The sequence below is a fragment of the Lynx rufus genome, unplaced genomic scaffold (assembly GCF_022079265.1).
Source record: "Lynx rufus isolate CCGP_SWC_20201006 ecotype Redwood Valley unplaced genomic scaffold, mLynRuf1.p SCAF_10, whole genome shotgun sequence".
Taxonomy (NCBI): Eukaryota; Metazoa; Chordata; class Mammalia; order Carnivora; family Felidae; genus Lynx; species Lynx rufus.
Window position 1 is genome coordinate 40,892,658 of NW_025814824.1, and position 15,653 is coordinate 40,908,310.

The 15,653-nt window shown below is 37.2% G+C and overlaps 1 protein-coding gene across 1 annotated transcript in view; it reads left to right on the forward strand.

The window, feature by feature from the left end:
* CCDC171 (coiled-coil domain containing 171) overlaps positions 1-15,653 on the forward strand; it is a 310,063-nt gene that overhangs the window by 134,686 nt on the left and 159,724 nt on the right. The window contains exons 17-18 of the mRNA XM_047064791.1: positions 7,401-7,908; positions 9,012-9,128. Of these exons, the coding sequence (XP_046920747.1) occupies positions 7,401-7,908; positions 9,012-9,128 (625 nt within the window). The remainder of the gene's footprint in view (positions 1-7,400; positions 7,909-9,011; positions 9,129-15,653) is intronic.

A 15,653-nucleotide genomic window follows, 5' to 3' on the forward strand; every position in this document is an offset into this window, starting at 1 on the left:
AATTTTCAGTCTTTTTAAAAATGTTTATTTATTTTTTTGGTGGGGGGAGGGGCAGAGAGAGAGGGAGACAGAGGATCTATCTGAAGTGAGCTCTGTGCTGACAGCAGAGAGCCTGACATGGGGCCCGAATTCATGAACGATGACATCATGACCTGAGTTGGAGTCAGATGCTCAGCCAACTGAGCCACCCAGATGCCCCTGTCCTGTTTTAATATATTGTCACCATCCTTATCTTCCTGTCCTTTTTGCGTTATACTACGGTACTGTTTCTTTTAGAAATATATGCTGTTTTGTCTGTCAAGTAATGCCTGAAAATGGGTCCAGTGGCAGATCAATTTCATATTTCTTGAACTTGCATTTCCAAGTGAGTCTTGATTAATTAATGATCAAACATGATAATTATGGTGACACCCTGTCAGCTGTCCACAGATGCTAGTTCCCTTATGTCTTATTTCTCTCAGAGTTCCTTTTGTCTGAGGGACTGAGTTTTTCTTACATTATATTGCAAAATTGCTGTTATAGGTAAGAGTATCAAGACAACTTTTACATAATGTATTTAATATTAACAAAAATATATCTTACGTGGTATATACCACATACAGAGGGCACTGTGTTTAATACTGTGGTACTAACAAAGAGATATAACACTTAGTTCTTTCTTCAAAAACTGTCAAATATAATTGGGAAGTCATCATATGAACACATGAGAAATTCAAGAATATAAGGTTGATCACAGCAACTGTGTTTAATTAATTCCCAAGAGAATGCTATAAACTTAGAAGAGGAGGTGGTCATAGTTTGAACTATTTAAAGAGAAGACTGGAGCCAACCTGGACACCGTGGCCGGGGTCTGAAAACCCGGAAGGAAGATCTGAGGCAGATCAGAACTGAGGGGTAGTGCTGACTTACCAACAGTCTGAGGCAGTATCTTTTAACAATTGACAAATGAAGCATCTTGCCCATGTTGACACGTTCATTCTCAGTCTAATGATAAGGAGAACTTTGTTCTTTTGAAGGTTTGGCTTATCCAAAGGGCATTTTGTAGTTTGTACTGCTTTAGATACAAGAGTAAACACAGGCACATAGCACTTTGGCACATAATATTTTTGCCAGGCTACACTTACAAATGAAGATCATGTTTTTAAGTAAAGTAAATAATCATTATGGGATTTGAGTATATTTATATTATATGTTATAATATATATAATATATTATATGTATATAATATTATATATTATATATAATATATATAAAGTCCAGACAGTAGAATTTCTAGGTCATATGGTAAACTGAGCTATTTGTAAAAGCTGATGCATCATTTTAACATCTCCACCAGTAACGTATGAGGCTTCCATTTTCTTCACTAAATGTGCATTATTTTTAACAGAGAAGCATTTACATCATAGGATAAGCAGGTGAATTTATTCATTTTGCAATATTACCATTTCATAAAAAGACAAGGTATGCAGTCTATAAAAATAAGAGAGTTTTAATGAAGTCCTTTGATGTCTATGTGTCATCGAATGCCCAGTGTGCATTTTGTCTTTTGCCAGTAATAAAGTCCTTTGATGTCTATGTGTCATCAAATGTCCAGTGTGCATTTTGTCTTTTGCCAACATAAAGAATAAGAACGCAGGAAGCAAAAGTGATAAAAAAAGAATTTTATTCCCTAGGGAAGTATCTAATTTCTGGTCCAAAGTCTCAAAGTTCATGGAACCCTGTAAGGCGTCCCACAGAGCCTGTGTGCTTCAGGAAGTAGGTGCGTGATTAGGCAAAAGAGGTATCTTTCCCCCCCATTTTGGATGCACTTTGAATTTATCAGACAGTAGAGGAAAACTAGTGAAACTGTATCGTATTTTTGATATGCCAAAGAAATCTATGTAAAAGATATCCATACTATATTTGCAAGTTTTTTTTAATTCTTCAAGATAAGAGTGTTGTTTTGGAGGAATTTGCAAATATTATTTTTGAAACTAAACACACTAAGGAGCAGCTTATTTCAGTCCTAGGAATGCTTTTGTCCCATTTGAAGGCGATATTCCTAATGTTTGCTTTAAAAATATTGGCCTTCAATCTCCTTGGGTAAAGAACATAAGATTTTTTTAAGGGAAAAATTGCTCTTACGGCTGTTTCCATTGTTATCATCAAACAAGCTTTGTTCTTCAAGAATAATTCACAGTAAATAATGCAGCACCTTTGAAGATCCCTGTGGAATATCAGAATTAATTTTAAAGAAGAATTCTGACATGTTGATAAGTTCCAAATTATATTTAGAAATGATATCTTTTTTTCAGATTATATTTTTCTTCGCCTTACATTTATAAAGCTTTTTATTCATTGGGTATTTAGTCAGTGCCTATTATGGGCAAAAAAAACTGTGGTAAACACCAAGGAACATCTTATAAAGGATTACTTAATTTGTTCAATATTTAGTAAATTCCTACAGGGTATAGAGCACTGTAAATAGAATATTTACTGCAGTAAATACTTCCTGGCCTCCAGGAACTAGCATTCTATTGCATTTGAGGGAGAACAGATATGCATACATGAAATAAGTAAGTAGCAGTGTCAGAATTAAATGTGTGAGTCATATAATTAAGTTCAGAGAAGGTCAAGGTCAGCATGAGTGAGAATTATAGGAAAAGGTGTCATGGAATAGATAGACCCTGAAATGGGCTCTGATGATTGCTAGGATTTGAATAGTGTTAGGGGAGTTGGAAAGGAAAAGACCTGGGAATGCTAGACAGCATTGGTTAAATTGTGAAGAGTGGTGAGGTTTGTGTCTGGATAGTAAAGAAGAAGACCGTTCTCCCTTTATCATCAGGGTGAGGATTGTGGGAGAAGGTGAAGCCTTTACAGCAGAAGGCATGTGGGAGTGTTGTGACTTGAGGAGGGAACCTTGGTTCAGGAAGGACAAAGATGTTAAACAATAGGATCGGATGGACATAATCTGACAGCCGCATGGAAGGGGGCATGAATGGCTGGTGGTGAATAGCTGGAAGTAGGATGCATAGCAGTAGATACGGATCAGGGCGTATTTTATAGGTAAACCCAATGGTGCTTGCTGATGGCTTTGATATGGGACGGTAGAGGATAAGGTGAAAGGAGGAATTAAAACTGACTGCAAAGTTTTTGACTTGAACAATTTGGTGGATGTTGGTGCCATGTATTGACATAAAGAGGACTATCATGAACGCGTTTAGGAGGCAAGTCAATAGTACTGGACTGGATACTTTAGCTTGAGATGGCTGTGAGGTAGCTAAGTGGAGATGCTTACCGGGAAGTCAGATCTGTGGTTCTAGATTTGAGTGGAGACAGCAGGGATGCAGAAATGTAATTGTTAAGAAATGAACAAAACTTGCATTAAGTATTAATGTTATTGAGGATTTTGTGTGGCTAACTTAATATTTGTCGATAAGAGCTCTAAAACTTTAAATGTTTAACTTCATTATTTTTAAATCTTTAATTCACCCTGCTAATAAATTCTAGTTATCTAGTTGAATATTGGTCTGGTTGATTTTTTTAAAAAATAACAATCGATACTAGGTGTCTTGATTATAATTACTTCAACCAAGAATGGCTGGGGACAGCAGATGGTTATTAGACAATTAAATAGTCTTTTGAGTTTGTTTATTTTTATTTATAAACAGACTTCACACATATTCTTAGTCTTATTTTTACTGTTTCACCAATCTGTGAATGGCATCTGAGTCTCTGAGAAATCATGAAGCGTGGTAGTAATTAATATTAATCACTTAATTAAGCACTTCTAAATATATAATCGCTACAAATGATCAAAATTTGGAGGCCATAGAATGACACGAGGATTTGAAAGACATGAGAATTTAAAAGATTGCTTTAGTACTTTGCCACTACTTCTAGCAGGCAGCCTAAAACGAAAACTGGCTGTGTAAGTCTGGAATCCCAATTCTGTTTTTAAGACATTCCAGCTTGTTCCTGGCTTTCTGTCTGTCGAGAGAAGTGGGGTGTTTTGGGTAATGGAGTTCAGGTTTTTATCCATTTCTCTCCACATTTTGGTTACTCTGTCATCCTCATTCCAGGACTACCTGTTTCTGGCTGCCTTTCTAAAACGCTGTTAGCTTCAATCTGATGCTCTGAAGTAGGCTAGCTGTCTTCGGTAGATCTGTCATGTGCTACAGCTAACTCTTTTCCAGAACAGGCTTGCTTTACTTTCAGCTGTCTTCCTTTTTTTTTTTTTTTCTTAAATTTTAAAATTTTTATTTAATTTACTTTAAAAATTTTAATTCCGGTATGGTAAATATACTTTCAGCTCTCTGTCAACAACCCATTCGATTTTGCCCAATGACTTCACATGCTATTTTGAAACATTTAAAATATCATTAGCAGATGTATCTATTCACCATTTGTTTTCATTCACAGAAGAGTACTTTTTGTTGAAAATACACTTCTGCCTCAGACTTTGAGATCTGTGACTATGTTCCACCTGGAACCTGATTAGGTTAATGTTTATTTCTACTACCTAGCTGTAACCGGTGTGACTCTTTTATCTTGGATTGTCTATAATTTCCCTGTTTTCCCCTCTAATTGAACTGGTGGAATTGATTTTGGAGAAAATATGGAATTAGCCTTTGTAAATTCTGTTTGCTCCTCTTGTTCCATCTCCACTTCCGGCAACTTTACTGCTACCCATGGCGGTCTTTATTAATATTTCTGATTCTCCCATCCATTAGCTAAAGCAGGGCGACTTCCAGGATTTTATGGCTTCTCATGGCTTTCCAGATAGTTTAAATTCCTTAGCTTTATCATCTTTTATCCACCTACTTGTCAGTTTTCCATCATTGTCCTCTTTTCTTCAGGCGTTCTGAATTATTTGTACTTCCTTAGAATACATTATCCTGTTTTCTTGCTCTCACTCTTCCACATACCGGTCTTTCTGCTTTCTTTAGCTACAGTGCAGGTCAGCTTTCCCTTTTCTTAAAGGTTGCCTTCTTAAAGGGGTGTCTCACATCTGCTTCCAAGCAGTCCACCTGGCTAGTGCTTCTCAGAGTTTCTTGCTTCTTTCAGCTACTCCCAATGGGACACCATTTCCTTTACAAGTGTCTTTGCATGGAGCTCTGGGACACAGTCCCGGTGATGAAATACTGCTACCACTGCTTGGCCATGGGTGGAGATGTGGTTGGGGGCAAGCCACAATTCCTTTATTTCCCTATTCCTTTCTTTTTCACAGTAGTACCACAGATATGGCTGGTTCAGACTTTAGAGAAGAGTCGGAGTAAATAAAGACAATTATAGTATAGAAACATTTTTTTAAGCATTCTTTTAAAAAATTTTTTTTTTCAACGTTTATTTATTTTTGGGACAGAGAGAGACAGAGCATGAACGGGGGAGGGGCAGCGAGAGAAGGAGACACAGAATCGGAAACAGGCTCCAGGCTCCGAGCCATCAGCTCAGAGCCTGACGCGGGGCTCGAACTCACGGACCGCGAGATCGTGACCTGGCTGAAGTCGGACGCTTTACCGACTGCGCCACCCAGGCGCCCCTTAAGCATTCTTTTAAGGTTATTTATTTTGAGAGAGAGAGAGAGAGAGAGCGAGCATGGGAGGGGCAGAGAGAGAGGAAGAGAGAGAGAGAATCCCAAGCAGGCTCTGCACTGCCAGTACAGAGCCCAACGCAGGGCTCAATCTCATGAGCCATGAGATCATGACTGGAGTGGAAATCAAGAGTCGAACCCTTAACTGACTGAACCACCCAGGAGCCCCTATAGTATAGAAACATTTAAAACCATGTCTAAAATACAGTGTTTCTCCTGCCCAAAGGAAGGCATCCAAGAAGTTGAATCCTTCAGAGAGTGGCTTCTTGTGTACTTCTTTAATTCATTTGTGCTCAGGACTGTACCTCTGAGGGCCTTCTTCTACTCACCGTGCACTTATTGGGAATCTCATCCGCTAGGCTTGGGGTTGGATTTAGTACAAGAGTTACTTTCCTTAGCAGTGTATTTCCACAAGTTTGAATTCTTTTGGCTACCGCCTATCAACATTGTCCATGGTAGGCTTTGACAACAAATCTTTTGGAGTCATCAAGGGTTTGTGTGATTTTCTCCAACTCGGATCATTAAATTATTTTAGGGTAGCTATGGAGCCACACTTTATCACTATTTTTTTTTTAATTCTTTCTATTACATACCTCACCACCACTTGTCCTTTGTCATTATCCCTCCAAAAGCCTGTCAATATCGTTTTGTGCAAACTCCCTTTTGGGTACCTCTGGCAGTCTGGCATAGTTTGATAGCAGCATTACACCACAGTAATTGATTTGCTTGTCTGTTTTCCTAGCACATGGAATTTAGTGACTAGTCAATAAATGTTTATTGAATGATAAATGAATCAGTAAAGGAAATTGGGATCTGTTATCTTCTGAAATTTACTCTACCTCAGTTATCTGTTATCTTCTGAAATTTGATCTACCTTAATGATCAGGCATAAGATTTCATAGAGAACTATTTTATTTTCTAGCAATTAAAATATGTTGTCCATAGTTAAAATTTCTTGGTGTTTCAAATTGTTTTGGATTGCAAATTCCTTGATGAGGGAAAAAGGATCAGAGAGATGCTGAGGCCCAGCTCACAGTTAGTTATCTCCTCCCACCACCGGGGCTGTGCTTTGTTCAGTCTGCTGTCTCAGGAAGGTAAGAAAGAGCTGAAATGAGAGATTTTAACCCGAGAATCAGTCCCCCCTCACCCAGTAAATGGCAGACAGTCAAGTGCTATTTGTTATATTGTTGATTTAACCCTTTGCTTATTCTGGCAAAAAGTAAAGTCTTTTCACATATAGGAAAACCTCTACTGCTGATGTAATTTGTTTAAAAAGCGGGAAATAAAAGTGAGGAATGGAAGAGGAGAAATTCTTTTTTCTAAATATGTGTATTTCTGCATAGGTGTATGGGAAATTCATGAAGTACTTTTAGAGTTATGTGTTCTATGTTATGTAAAGTTTCTGTGTAAGAGGATTTAAAAATCAACATGCACATTTAGGGGCGCCTGGGTGGCTCAGCCGGTTAAGTGTTCGACTTAGCTCAGGTCATGATCGCACAGTTCATGGGTTTGAGCCCCTCATTGGGCTCTGTGCTGACAGCTCAGAGTCTGGAGCCCACTTCAGATTCTGTGTCTCCCTCTCTCTCTGCCCCTCCCCCACTCATGCTCTGCCTCTCTCTCAAAAGTAAGTAAATGTTAAAAAAAATGTTTAGATCAACATGCGCATTTAGATCTAACCTGTTGCTCCATCATACATATTTTTTGGATATTTAGAACATGGGTCTTTTGAGGAAGAATTAGTTGTCAGCAAAAGTTTGTTTTCTTTCTACAAAGAGGAAGTAATAAAATGCTTAGTTGTTTAAAATATTTTATTTGACTTCTCTTATAGAAATTTCAAGAAATTGCTGAAAAAAATATGGAAAAGTTGAACCGTATTGAGAAGTCACACGAACAGATGGTTCTCGAAAATTCACGCTTCAAAACTGTGTTATCACAGACTCAAAGGGAACAAGCATCCTTGCTGGCAGCCTGTGCATTGATGGCCGGTGCCTTATATCCTCTCTATAGCCGGTCATGTGCCTTATCGACACAGAGAGATTTTCTCCAGGAGCAGTTCAACACCTTTGAGTTGTTCAAACTGGAAGTCAGAACTCTAGCCCAGGCTTTGTCAACCGTAGAGGAAAAGAAGCAAGAGGAAGCTAAGATGAAGAAAAGGCCATTCAAAGGACTGATGATACGTGTATTCCGGAAAGGTGTAATTGCAATTTTGGCAGCAAATAGGCTCAAGATTTTGGGCCAATCATGTGCCTCTCTTTTTACCTGGATGGAGAGCTTCAAAGAAGGCATAGGCATGTTGGTGTGTACAGGAGAGCCCAAAGACAAGCATAAATTTCCAAGTAAGATAATTTAAGCTTTTAAAAATCTAAGTTGAGTGTAAGGACATACAATGTGACCAGGCTTAGCCATTGTGTAAAAACTTGAAAAATCATTTAATATGTCAACTCATGTAACATAGTCTCTCATGTGTTGTAGATATGTGTGTGGGTATGGAGAAATGTATATTTATGTATAAATTAGGTTTTGATTTCTTGTTATAAACATTAAAATTTAAAGAAAGTGGCAAATATAATTTCAACTTTGCCTAGCTTTATGTGTGTGTGTGTGTGTATATATATATATATATATATGTATATATGTATATATATGTATATATACATATATGTATATATAGTCAGCTTTATTATATTTGAATGCTCTTTTCACAGTAAAGTGGAGAATTTATATAGTGATTTTTCAATTAAGTCAATCCAGAGACTCTCCCCTATTTAAAATTAATTAGCAGTATAATTTGTTTTTACTTTCTATGAGTCAGTATAAGATGATCAGAGTTAAAAATCTATTGAGGAATTGAATGGAAATGAGACAGATGTAAATTTTCCAGTTAACTTTTTTTTAAAAAAGTTTCACTATTCTGAGGAAATAGTGATTTCAATTTTTAACTTTAAAAATCAAGCTATTAAGGGGGCACCTGGGTGGCTCAGTCAGTTAAGCTTCCGACTTCGGCTCAGGCCATGATCTTGCAGTTCGTGAATTGGGGCCCCGTGTCCAGTTCTGTGCTGACAGCTCAGAGCCTGGAACCTGCTTCAGATTTTGTGTCTACCCCCCTCTCTGCCCCTCCCTCGCTCATGCTCTCTCTCTCTTTCTCTCTCAAAAATAAATAAACATTAAAAAAAGTTTTTTAAATAAAAAAATCAAGCTGTTAAGTAATATAAGTAGAACTAAAGAAAAAACTCTTCTCTCTTTTTTTTGACATCACTTAATTTATATATATAAATAAATTGTCAGTCAAATCTAACATTTCTTGTAGACTTTTCCACACTAGGCAAAGTTCTGCCTACAAGTTTTGGTCTATTTCCTAAATAGCCAAACATTGCTATGAATTTTAAACATGGATTTTAAAAGTTTGTAACATCGCATAATGGATCTTCTTTTCTTGCAGGGCACCAAAAGGAGCAGTTACGTTGTTTGCAAGCACTTAGTTGGCTTACCAGTTCTGACCTTCTGGCTGCAATCATCACTTCTATGGCCGAGTTACAGGAAGTTATTAGTAAAACAGGTACGATTCCCTCTTTTAGGTCCTTGCAAATGTCTAGAAATGCTTTACAGTTCGAATTCTAATAAACCATCTAGGAAGAAAATACATTTGTTTTCATCTTTCTCCATTCAGGTACAGAGAGATTATTAAATCTCTATTTAATGATGGAGAGAATTAATGTAAATTTTGGTGGGTAATTTTGTCTTAATTTATGGGGAAATTAAATGACATTTCTTGGTGAATGTATCCACCTTATTGTTTCCTTTTAGGATCTGACATTCCAAAGGAAATCTCATCATTAACTTTTTTTTTTTTTTTTATGAATACTGGGAATGTTCTTGCAAATGTTTTAGTCTTCCTTCATTTCTGTTTCTAGCTATACATTTTAGAAGTTTGAGGAATAACTGAACCAGTAGAAAACTTCTCATTGGTGATATGTTTTTATTTTTCCTAATTAATTTTCAATAGAGTTAATTTGAGTAGTCTGTTTCTACCAGGTGTGGAACCACCTAAAATCAGTGATTTCCAAAGGTCTAAAAATCAGTTTACTGGGGCATCTGGGTGGCTCAGTCAGTTAAGTGTCTGAATTTGGCTCAGGTCATGATCTTGCTGTTCTGGAGTTCGAGCCCTGCATCAGGCTCTGTGCTGACAGCTCAGAGCTTGGAACCTGTTTCAGATTCTGTGTCTTCCTCTCGCTCTCTCTGCTGCTCCCCTGCTCATATTCTGTTTCTCTCTCTCAAAAATAAGTAAACATTATAAATAAATAAATAAATAAATAAATAAATAAATAAATAATTCAGTTTATTTTTTAATGACTCAGATTGCAGGATATGTTTGTATGAAAAGTTCAATGAAAACTAATTTCTCAAGAATAACATACACCTACCTACTGGTTAAGCTATGTCATTGGACTAATTATGGCCATTTCAGACACATTAATAGTAAAATAATATAATGGATTTGATAATACTTGCCTGCCTTGTGGAATGTTGTAAAAATTAATGAAGTAATAATTTGGGATGTAGTTTAATTCTTTAGACAACTCTGCTATATACATATAGATCATTTCTTGTGATTTCTGATAACTAAATCTATGTTCTTATAGTGGGAAACTTATGATGCAAAGATTAATTTTATGTTCTTATAGTGGGAAACTTATGATGCAAAGATTAATTTTAATTGTGTACCAACGTTGATGTTGGTAATCAATATTCATCTCTAATATTTTGGCAAAACGTCAATGTACTGGGTTTGAAGTCTGAAATAAAACTCTAAATAAAATGTATTTTAAGAATGTTGGCATTATAACTTAAGAGGAAAATTAACATTCTTGAGAGAACTTAATAAAAGTTATTGGAGTTAGTTTGAAAAACAGATTATTTGTGTTCATCATATTCTTGTAGGTGTGTGAACACTTAACATAGATTGGTTTCTTAAGCTACAATCCTGTGTATATTACTTTATTTATTTGTTTTTTCTTTTCACTGTGCTGTATATCTTCAGGAGATGAAAGAAACATATATGACTTGGATCTGGACATCTAGAAAATATACATAATGATTATAGAACAAGATTGGCAATTCGTGAATAACTTTAGGCAGAAAGTAATCAAGATTGAATGAGGAAATACTGGCTTTAAATGTAAGAATCCAAGATAGGTACAGCGTAGTGGGGGCTTACCAGTATTGGGAAGGCCTCAGGGAGCCTTAACGGAAGGCCTTCGCTGGGCCTAGAAGGATAGATAAGTTACATAGGAGGGACAGCATCCAGATGGAGGGCAGAGCCTGAGCAGAAATGCAGAGGTGGGAGTAGGCACAGAATGGGAAGAGGGACATTGAGGAGATGGAATGGAAATCCATGCCTAGCATATCTGGCTTATACATGGTGATTACTAAAATGTATTTTCTGTTATAACTATATTGGAGAATCGTGGGAGAAAAGGTAGAACATTGGATGCGATCAGATTATAGAGACTTTATAAAACTAGACAGTGATCTCCCTGAGCACATTTTCCAAAAGTGGACCCTTGTAATATCTTAAAGTTAAGATATTGACACAGTGATTATTTGAGACCCTAATAAAAATATGTGTAGGTAAGACTTATCAAGGAGAAGGTAGACCAAGAATGGTGTGTCTTTAAATGCTTGCCTCCCTCCAGGAACAGAGCTGCCTTGTTAGAATCTGGTTGTACCTCTAATGGCTTGAGAAAAGAGCAAGTTCAGGGAAACTCATCTTTTTTTTTTTTTTCTTTTTTCTTTTTTCATTTTTTTTTTCAACGTTTTTTATTTATTTTTGGGACAGAGAGAGACAGAGCATGAACGGGGGAGGGGCAGAGAGAGAGGGAGACACAGAATCGGAAACAGGCTCCAGGCTCCGAGCCATCAGCCCAGAGCCTGACGCGGGTCTCGAACTCACGGACCGCGAGATCGTGACCCGGCTGAAGTCGGACGCTTAACCGACTGCGCCACCCAGGCGCCCCGGGAAACTCACCTTTAAGGAAGCCTTTAAGTGTTGTTGGCTAAAGAACACTAAGTAATTAGGGAAGAGTTAAGTGATAGTTGCTTAGAGGGGGAGAATAATTGATGTATTGAAATCCTGAAGAGTATAGGGAAGAATATGGTTGGACAGGTAAACAATTGAGTTGTTATTGGACTAGTACAAAAATGATCAGTGTGTTCCTTTTGCAGAGGCGACTTGACAAGCTGGGCTCATAGAATAATTCATTCAAAATATGATGACCAGTTAACGCATTACCTTTTCCAGGTAATGTGTTTTCATCTTCATGGGTATCCTAGTAGTAGAAATTTCCTGATACCTTAGCAGAAAGGATGGGAAAATATTTTCAGACACTTAAAGTACATGAGAGGTTATTAACAGATAATAGTTAGGGTAATAAATGTAAAGCTGTAACAGCTTACATAGTCATGTTGAGTTTATAATTGAAGTGTACGAATAACCTAAATATATGATAAGCATTAGCATATAGCAGAAAGAGCATTAGCTTTGTACCAGGCAGATTTGATTTTGTTTGCAGCTCTGCTAGTTATTAGTTGTGTGAAACTGGGCAAGTTACTTTGTTACTAGACCTCAGGCTCTTTACCTAGAAATGTAGATAGTACTATCTTCCTGGTTTTTATGAGGATTTAATGAGATAACCCTTGTTGAACATTTTGTAACAGTACCTAGCATATAGTGGGCGCTAAAAAAACCTGTTTCCTTACAACCCATCTCATCATGAAAGTAGTGTATTACATTCCTGAATGTAGTACACACGTCTGCCTGTATGCATTTTTAGACAACTAATTATTTTCTATTGCTATGTGTTACTCCGATCTGTTTTATTCCTCTCTGCCTCTCTGCCTTTCTGTCTGACCACCCTGCATTTCTTCTTCTTACCCTCCCTTCTTCCTTCCTACCACCTGCTCATCCATCTACTAACAGGCTAACAAATGATATCAATGTTACCATAAGCTACATACTGTTTTATTTTTTTAATTTTATTTTATTTTATTTTTTCTAATAGTGTTATTGTTGTGTTAAGGATGTATTTTTTTTTTATATATGAAATTTATTGACAAATTGGTTTCCATACAACACCCAGTGCTCATCCCAAAAGGTGCCCTCCTCAATACCCATCACCCACCCGCCCCTCCCTCCCATCCCCCATCAACCCTCAGTTTGTTCTCAGTTTTTAACAGTCTCTTATGCTTTGGCTCTCTCCCACTCTAACGTCCTTTTTTTTTTTTTTTTTTTTTCCTTCCCCTCCCCCATGGGTTCCTGTTAAGTTTCTCAGGGTCCACATAAGAGTGAAACCATATGGTATCTGTCTTTCTCTGTATGGCTTATTTCACTTAGCATCACACTCTCCCGTTCCATCCACGTTGCTACAAAAGGCCATATTTCATTTTTTCTCATTGCCACGTAGTATTCCATTGTGTATATAAACCACAATTTCTTTATCCATTCATCAGTTGATGGACATTTAGGCTCTTTCCATAATTTGGCTATTGTTGAGAGTGCTGCTATGAACATTGGGGTACAAGTGCCCCTATGCATCAGTACTCCTGTATCCCTTGGGTAAATTCCTAGCAGTGCGATTGCTGGGTCATAGGGTAGGTCTATTTTTAATTTTCTGAGGAACCTCCACACTGCTTTCCAGAGCGGCTGCACCAATTTGCATTCCCACCAACAGTGCAAGAGGGTTCCCGTTTCTCCACATCCTCTCCAGCATCTATAGTCTCCTGATTTGTTCATTTTGGCCACTCTGACTGGTGTGAGGTGATACCTGAGTGTGGTTTTGATTTGTATTTCCCTGATAAGGAGCGACGCTGAACATCTTTTCCTGTGCCTGTTGGCCATCTGGATGTCTTCTTTGGAGAAGTGTCTATTCATGTTTTCTGCCCATTTCTTCACTGGGTTATTTGTTTTTCGGGTGTGGAGTTTGGTGAGCTCTTTATAAGCTACATACTGTTTTATATTTGCATTTAAAAAAATTATTTTGAGAGGTGCCTGGGTGACTCAGTCGGTTACATGTCAGACTCTTGATTTCTGCTCAGGTCATGACCTCACGGTTTGCGAGTTCGAGCCCCACACTGGGCTCTGCGCTGACAATGTGGAGCCTGCTTGGGATTCTCTCTCCCTCCGTCTCTGCCCCTCCCGCTCTCGTTCTCTCTCTCTCTGTCTCTCAAAATAAATAAGTGAACTTAAAAAATGATTTTGAAATAGTTTTAATCTTACAGAATAGTTGCAAATACACAATAGAGACTCTTTTTGCTGAATGATTTGAGAGCAAGTAGCTGACACGATGCCCATTACTTACTCATATTTTAGCATGTATTTCAGGCAAGACATTCTTCTACATAACCAGAGGGTTGTGATCAACGTCAGGAAACCGTTCAGACCCCCTTTGACTTACCCTAGTTGTCCCAACCATGTCTTTTATAGCAAAAGGATCTGGTTTAGAATTATGTGTTGCATTAAGTCACGTTTCTTTAATCTCCCTCAGCGTGGAAAAGTTCCTCAGTCTTTCCTTGACCATCATATTCTTGAAGATTACAGACTGATTTTTGTAAAATACCCTTCAGTTTTGATCTGTTTGATGTTTCCTCATGATTAGATTCAGTTCATGCAATTTTGGCAAGAAAATCACAGAAATGATGCCGTGTTTCACTTATGGCATGCTATAATAGCTTTAGCTTAAAAAAAGTCATGCTTTTGAAGGATTTTCTCCATTTCTATTAATATTCTTCTAGGGAATGATTGTATACATGTATATATGTGTTTATTATATATTATATAAATGTTCATATATATACATATATACATATATATACACACACATATATATATATGTTTACTTATATTTGAGAGAGAGAGAGAGAGAGAGAGAAAGAGAGAGAGAGAGAGAGAGAGAGAGAGAGAGGCAGAGCACAAGCAGAGGAGTGGCAGTGAGAGAGAGAGGGAGACACAGAATCTGAAGCAGGCTCCAGGCTCTGAGCTGTCAGCACAGAGCCCAATGCAGGGGTTGAACTCACAGACCATGAGATCATGACCTGAGCCACCCAGTTGTCCCTGGGGAATGATTTTTAATGTTTGGGTAATATTTATGAGTTGAGCATTTCATAATTTGTTTAACCAATTCATAATAGGATCTTTTCATCGCAGGACAGTTATCAGGAATATGAGTTCAGCTTTGATTTGTAATTGATTCATTGTCTCTTGGATCACCTAATATGAGTAGTATCTTAATTCTTTCAACCAAGTGGGATATTGAGATGGCAAAATCTTGGTAAAGTTTATTAAGGAAATAATCTGAAAATCCTGAAATGAAAAAAAGTTATTTCTTAGAGCCATATTTTTTCTTTTCTGTTCCTTCCTTCTTTCATTTTCTTGTTTTGAAGCACTTGCTGAAAATTTAAATCATTTTACATGTCAAGACTATATATTGATGGCATCAGTCACTTTTTTTTTAAGCCTCAGGAAAACGGGTACTGTGTGTCAATATCAAGTAGTAGTTTTTAAATATATTTAATAGTAACTGTGTCACTTCTTGTATTATCTTTGTTACAAGGTAAAAAAAAAAGTATATTATTCTTTTTAAAAATACTCTTTTTAGGTACCTATCTTTTTAGAGTAAGTTCTGAATTATACACATACTGTTAATTATATAGGAGAGAAAAATTTTACCGAAGAGGGAAAATTAAACACTTAGGGTACATAGTAGAGTATGAATTAAGAACTTGGGCTCTAGATTCGAATCTGGGTCCCACTGCTTAACTTTGTGTGTGACATTGGGAAAGGTACTCGCTCCCTTTCGGCCTCAACGTCTTCCCCTCTTCCCCTGTGGAATTGGGCTAAGAAGAGTTCCTCAGTTATAGAGTTATTAGGTGTGAATGTAACCTTCTCAGCCAAATCTCTTGTATATGTAATTGCCAACCAAATGTTTATTGTTTTACCTGTCTTTTTGTGTTCTGATATCTCACACGAACTGGTATATCACTTTATGCCTTTCATGAAACGGGAAGTTCAAGAGCGATAAAGCTTGAA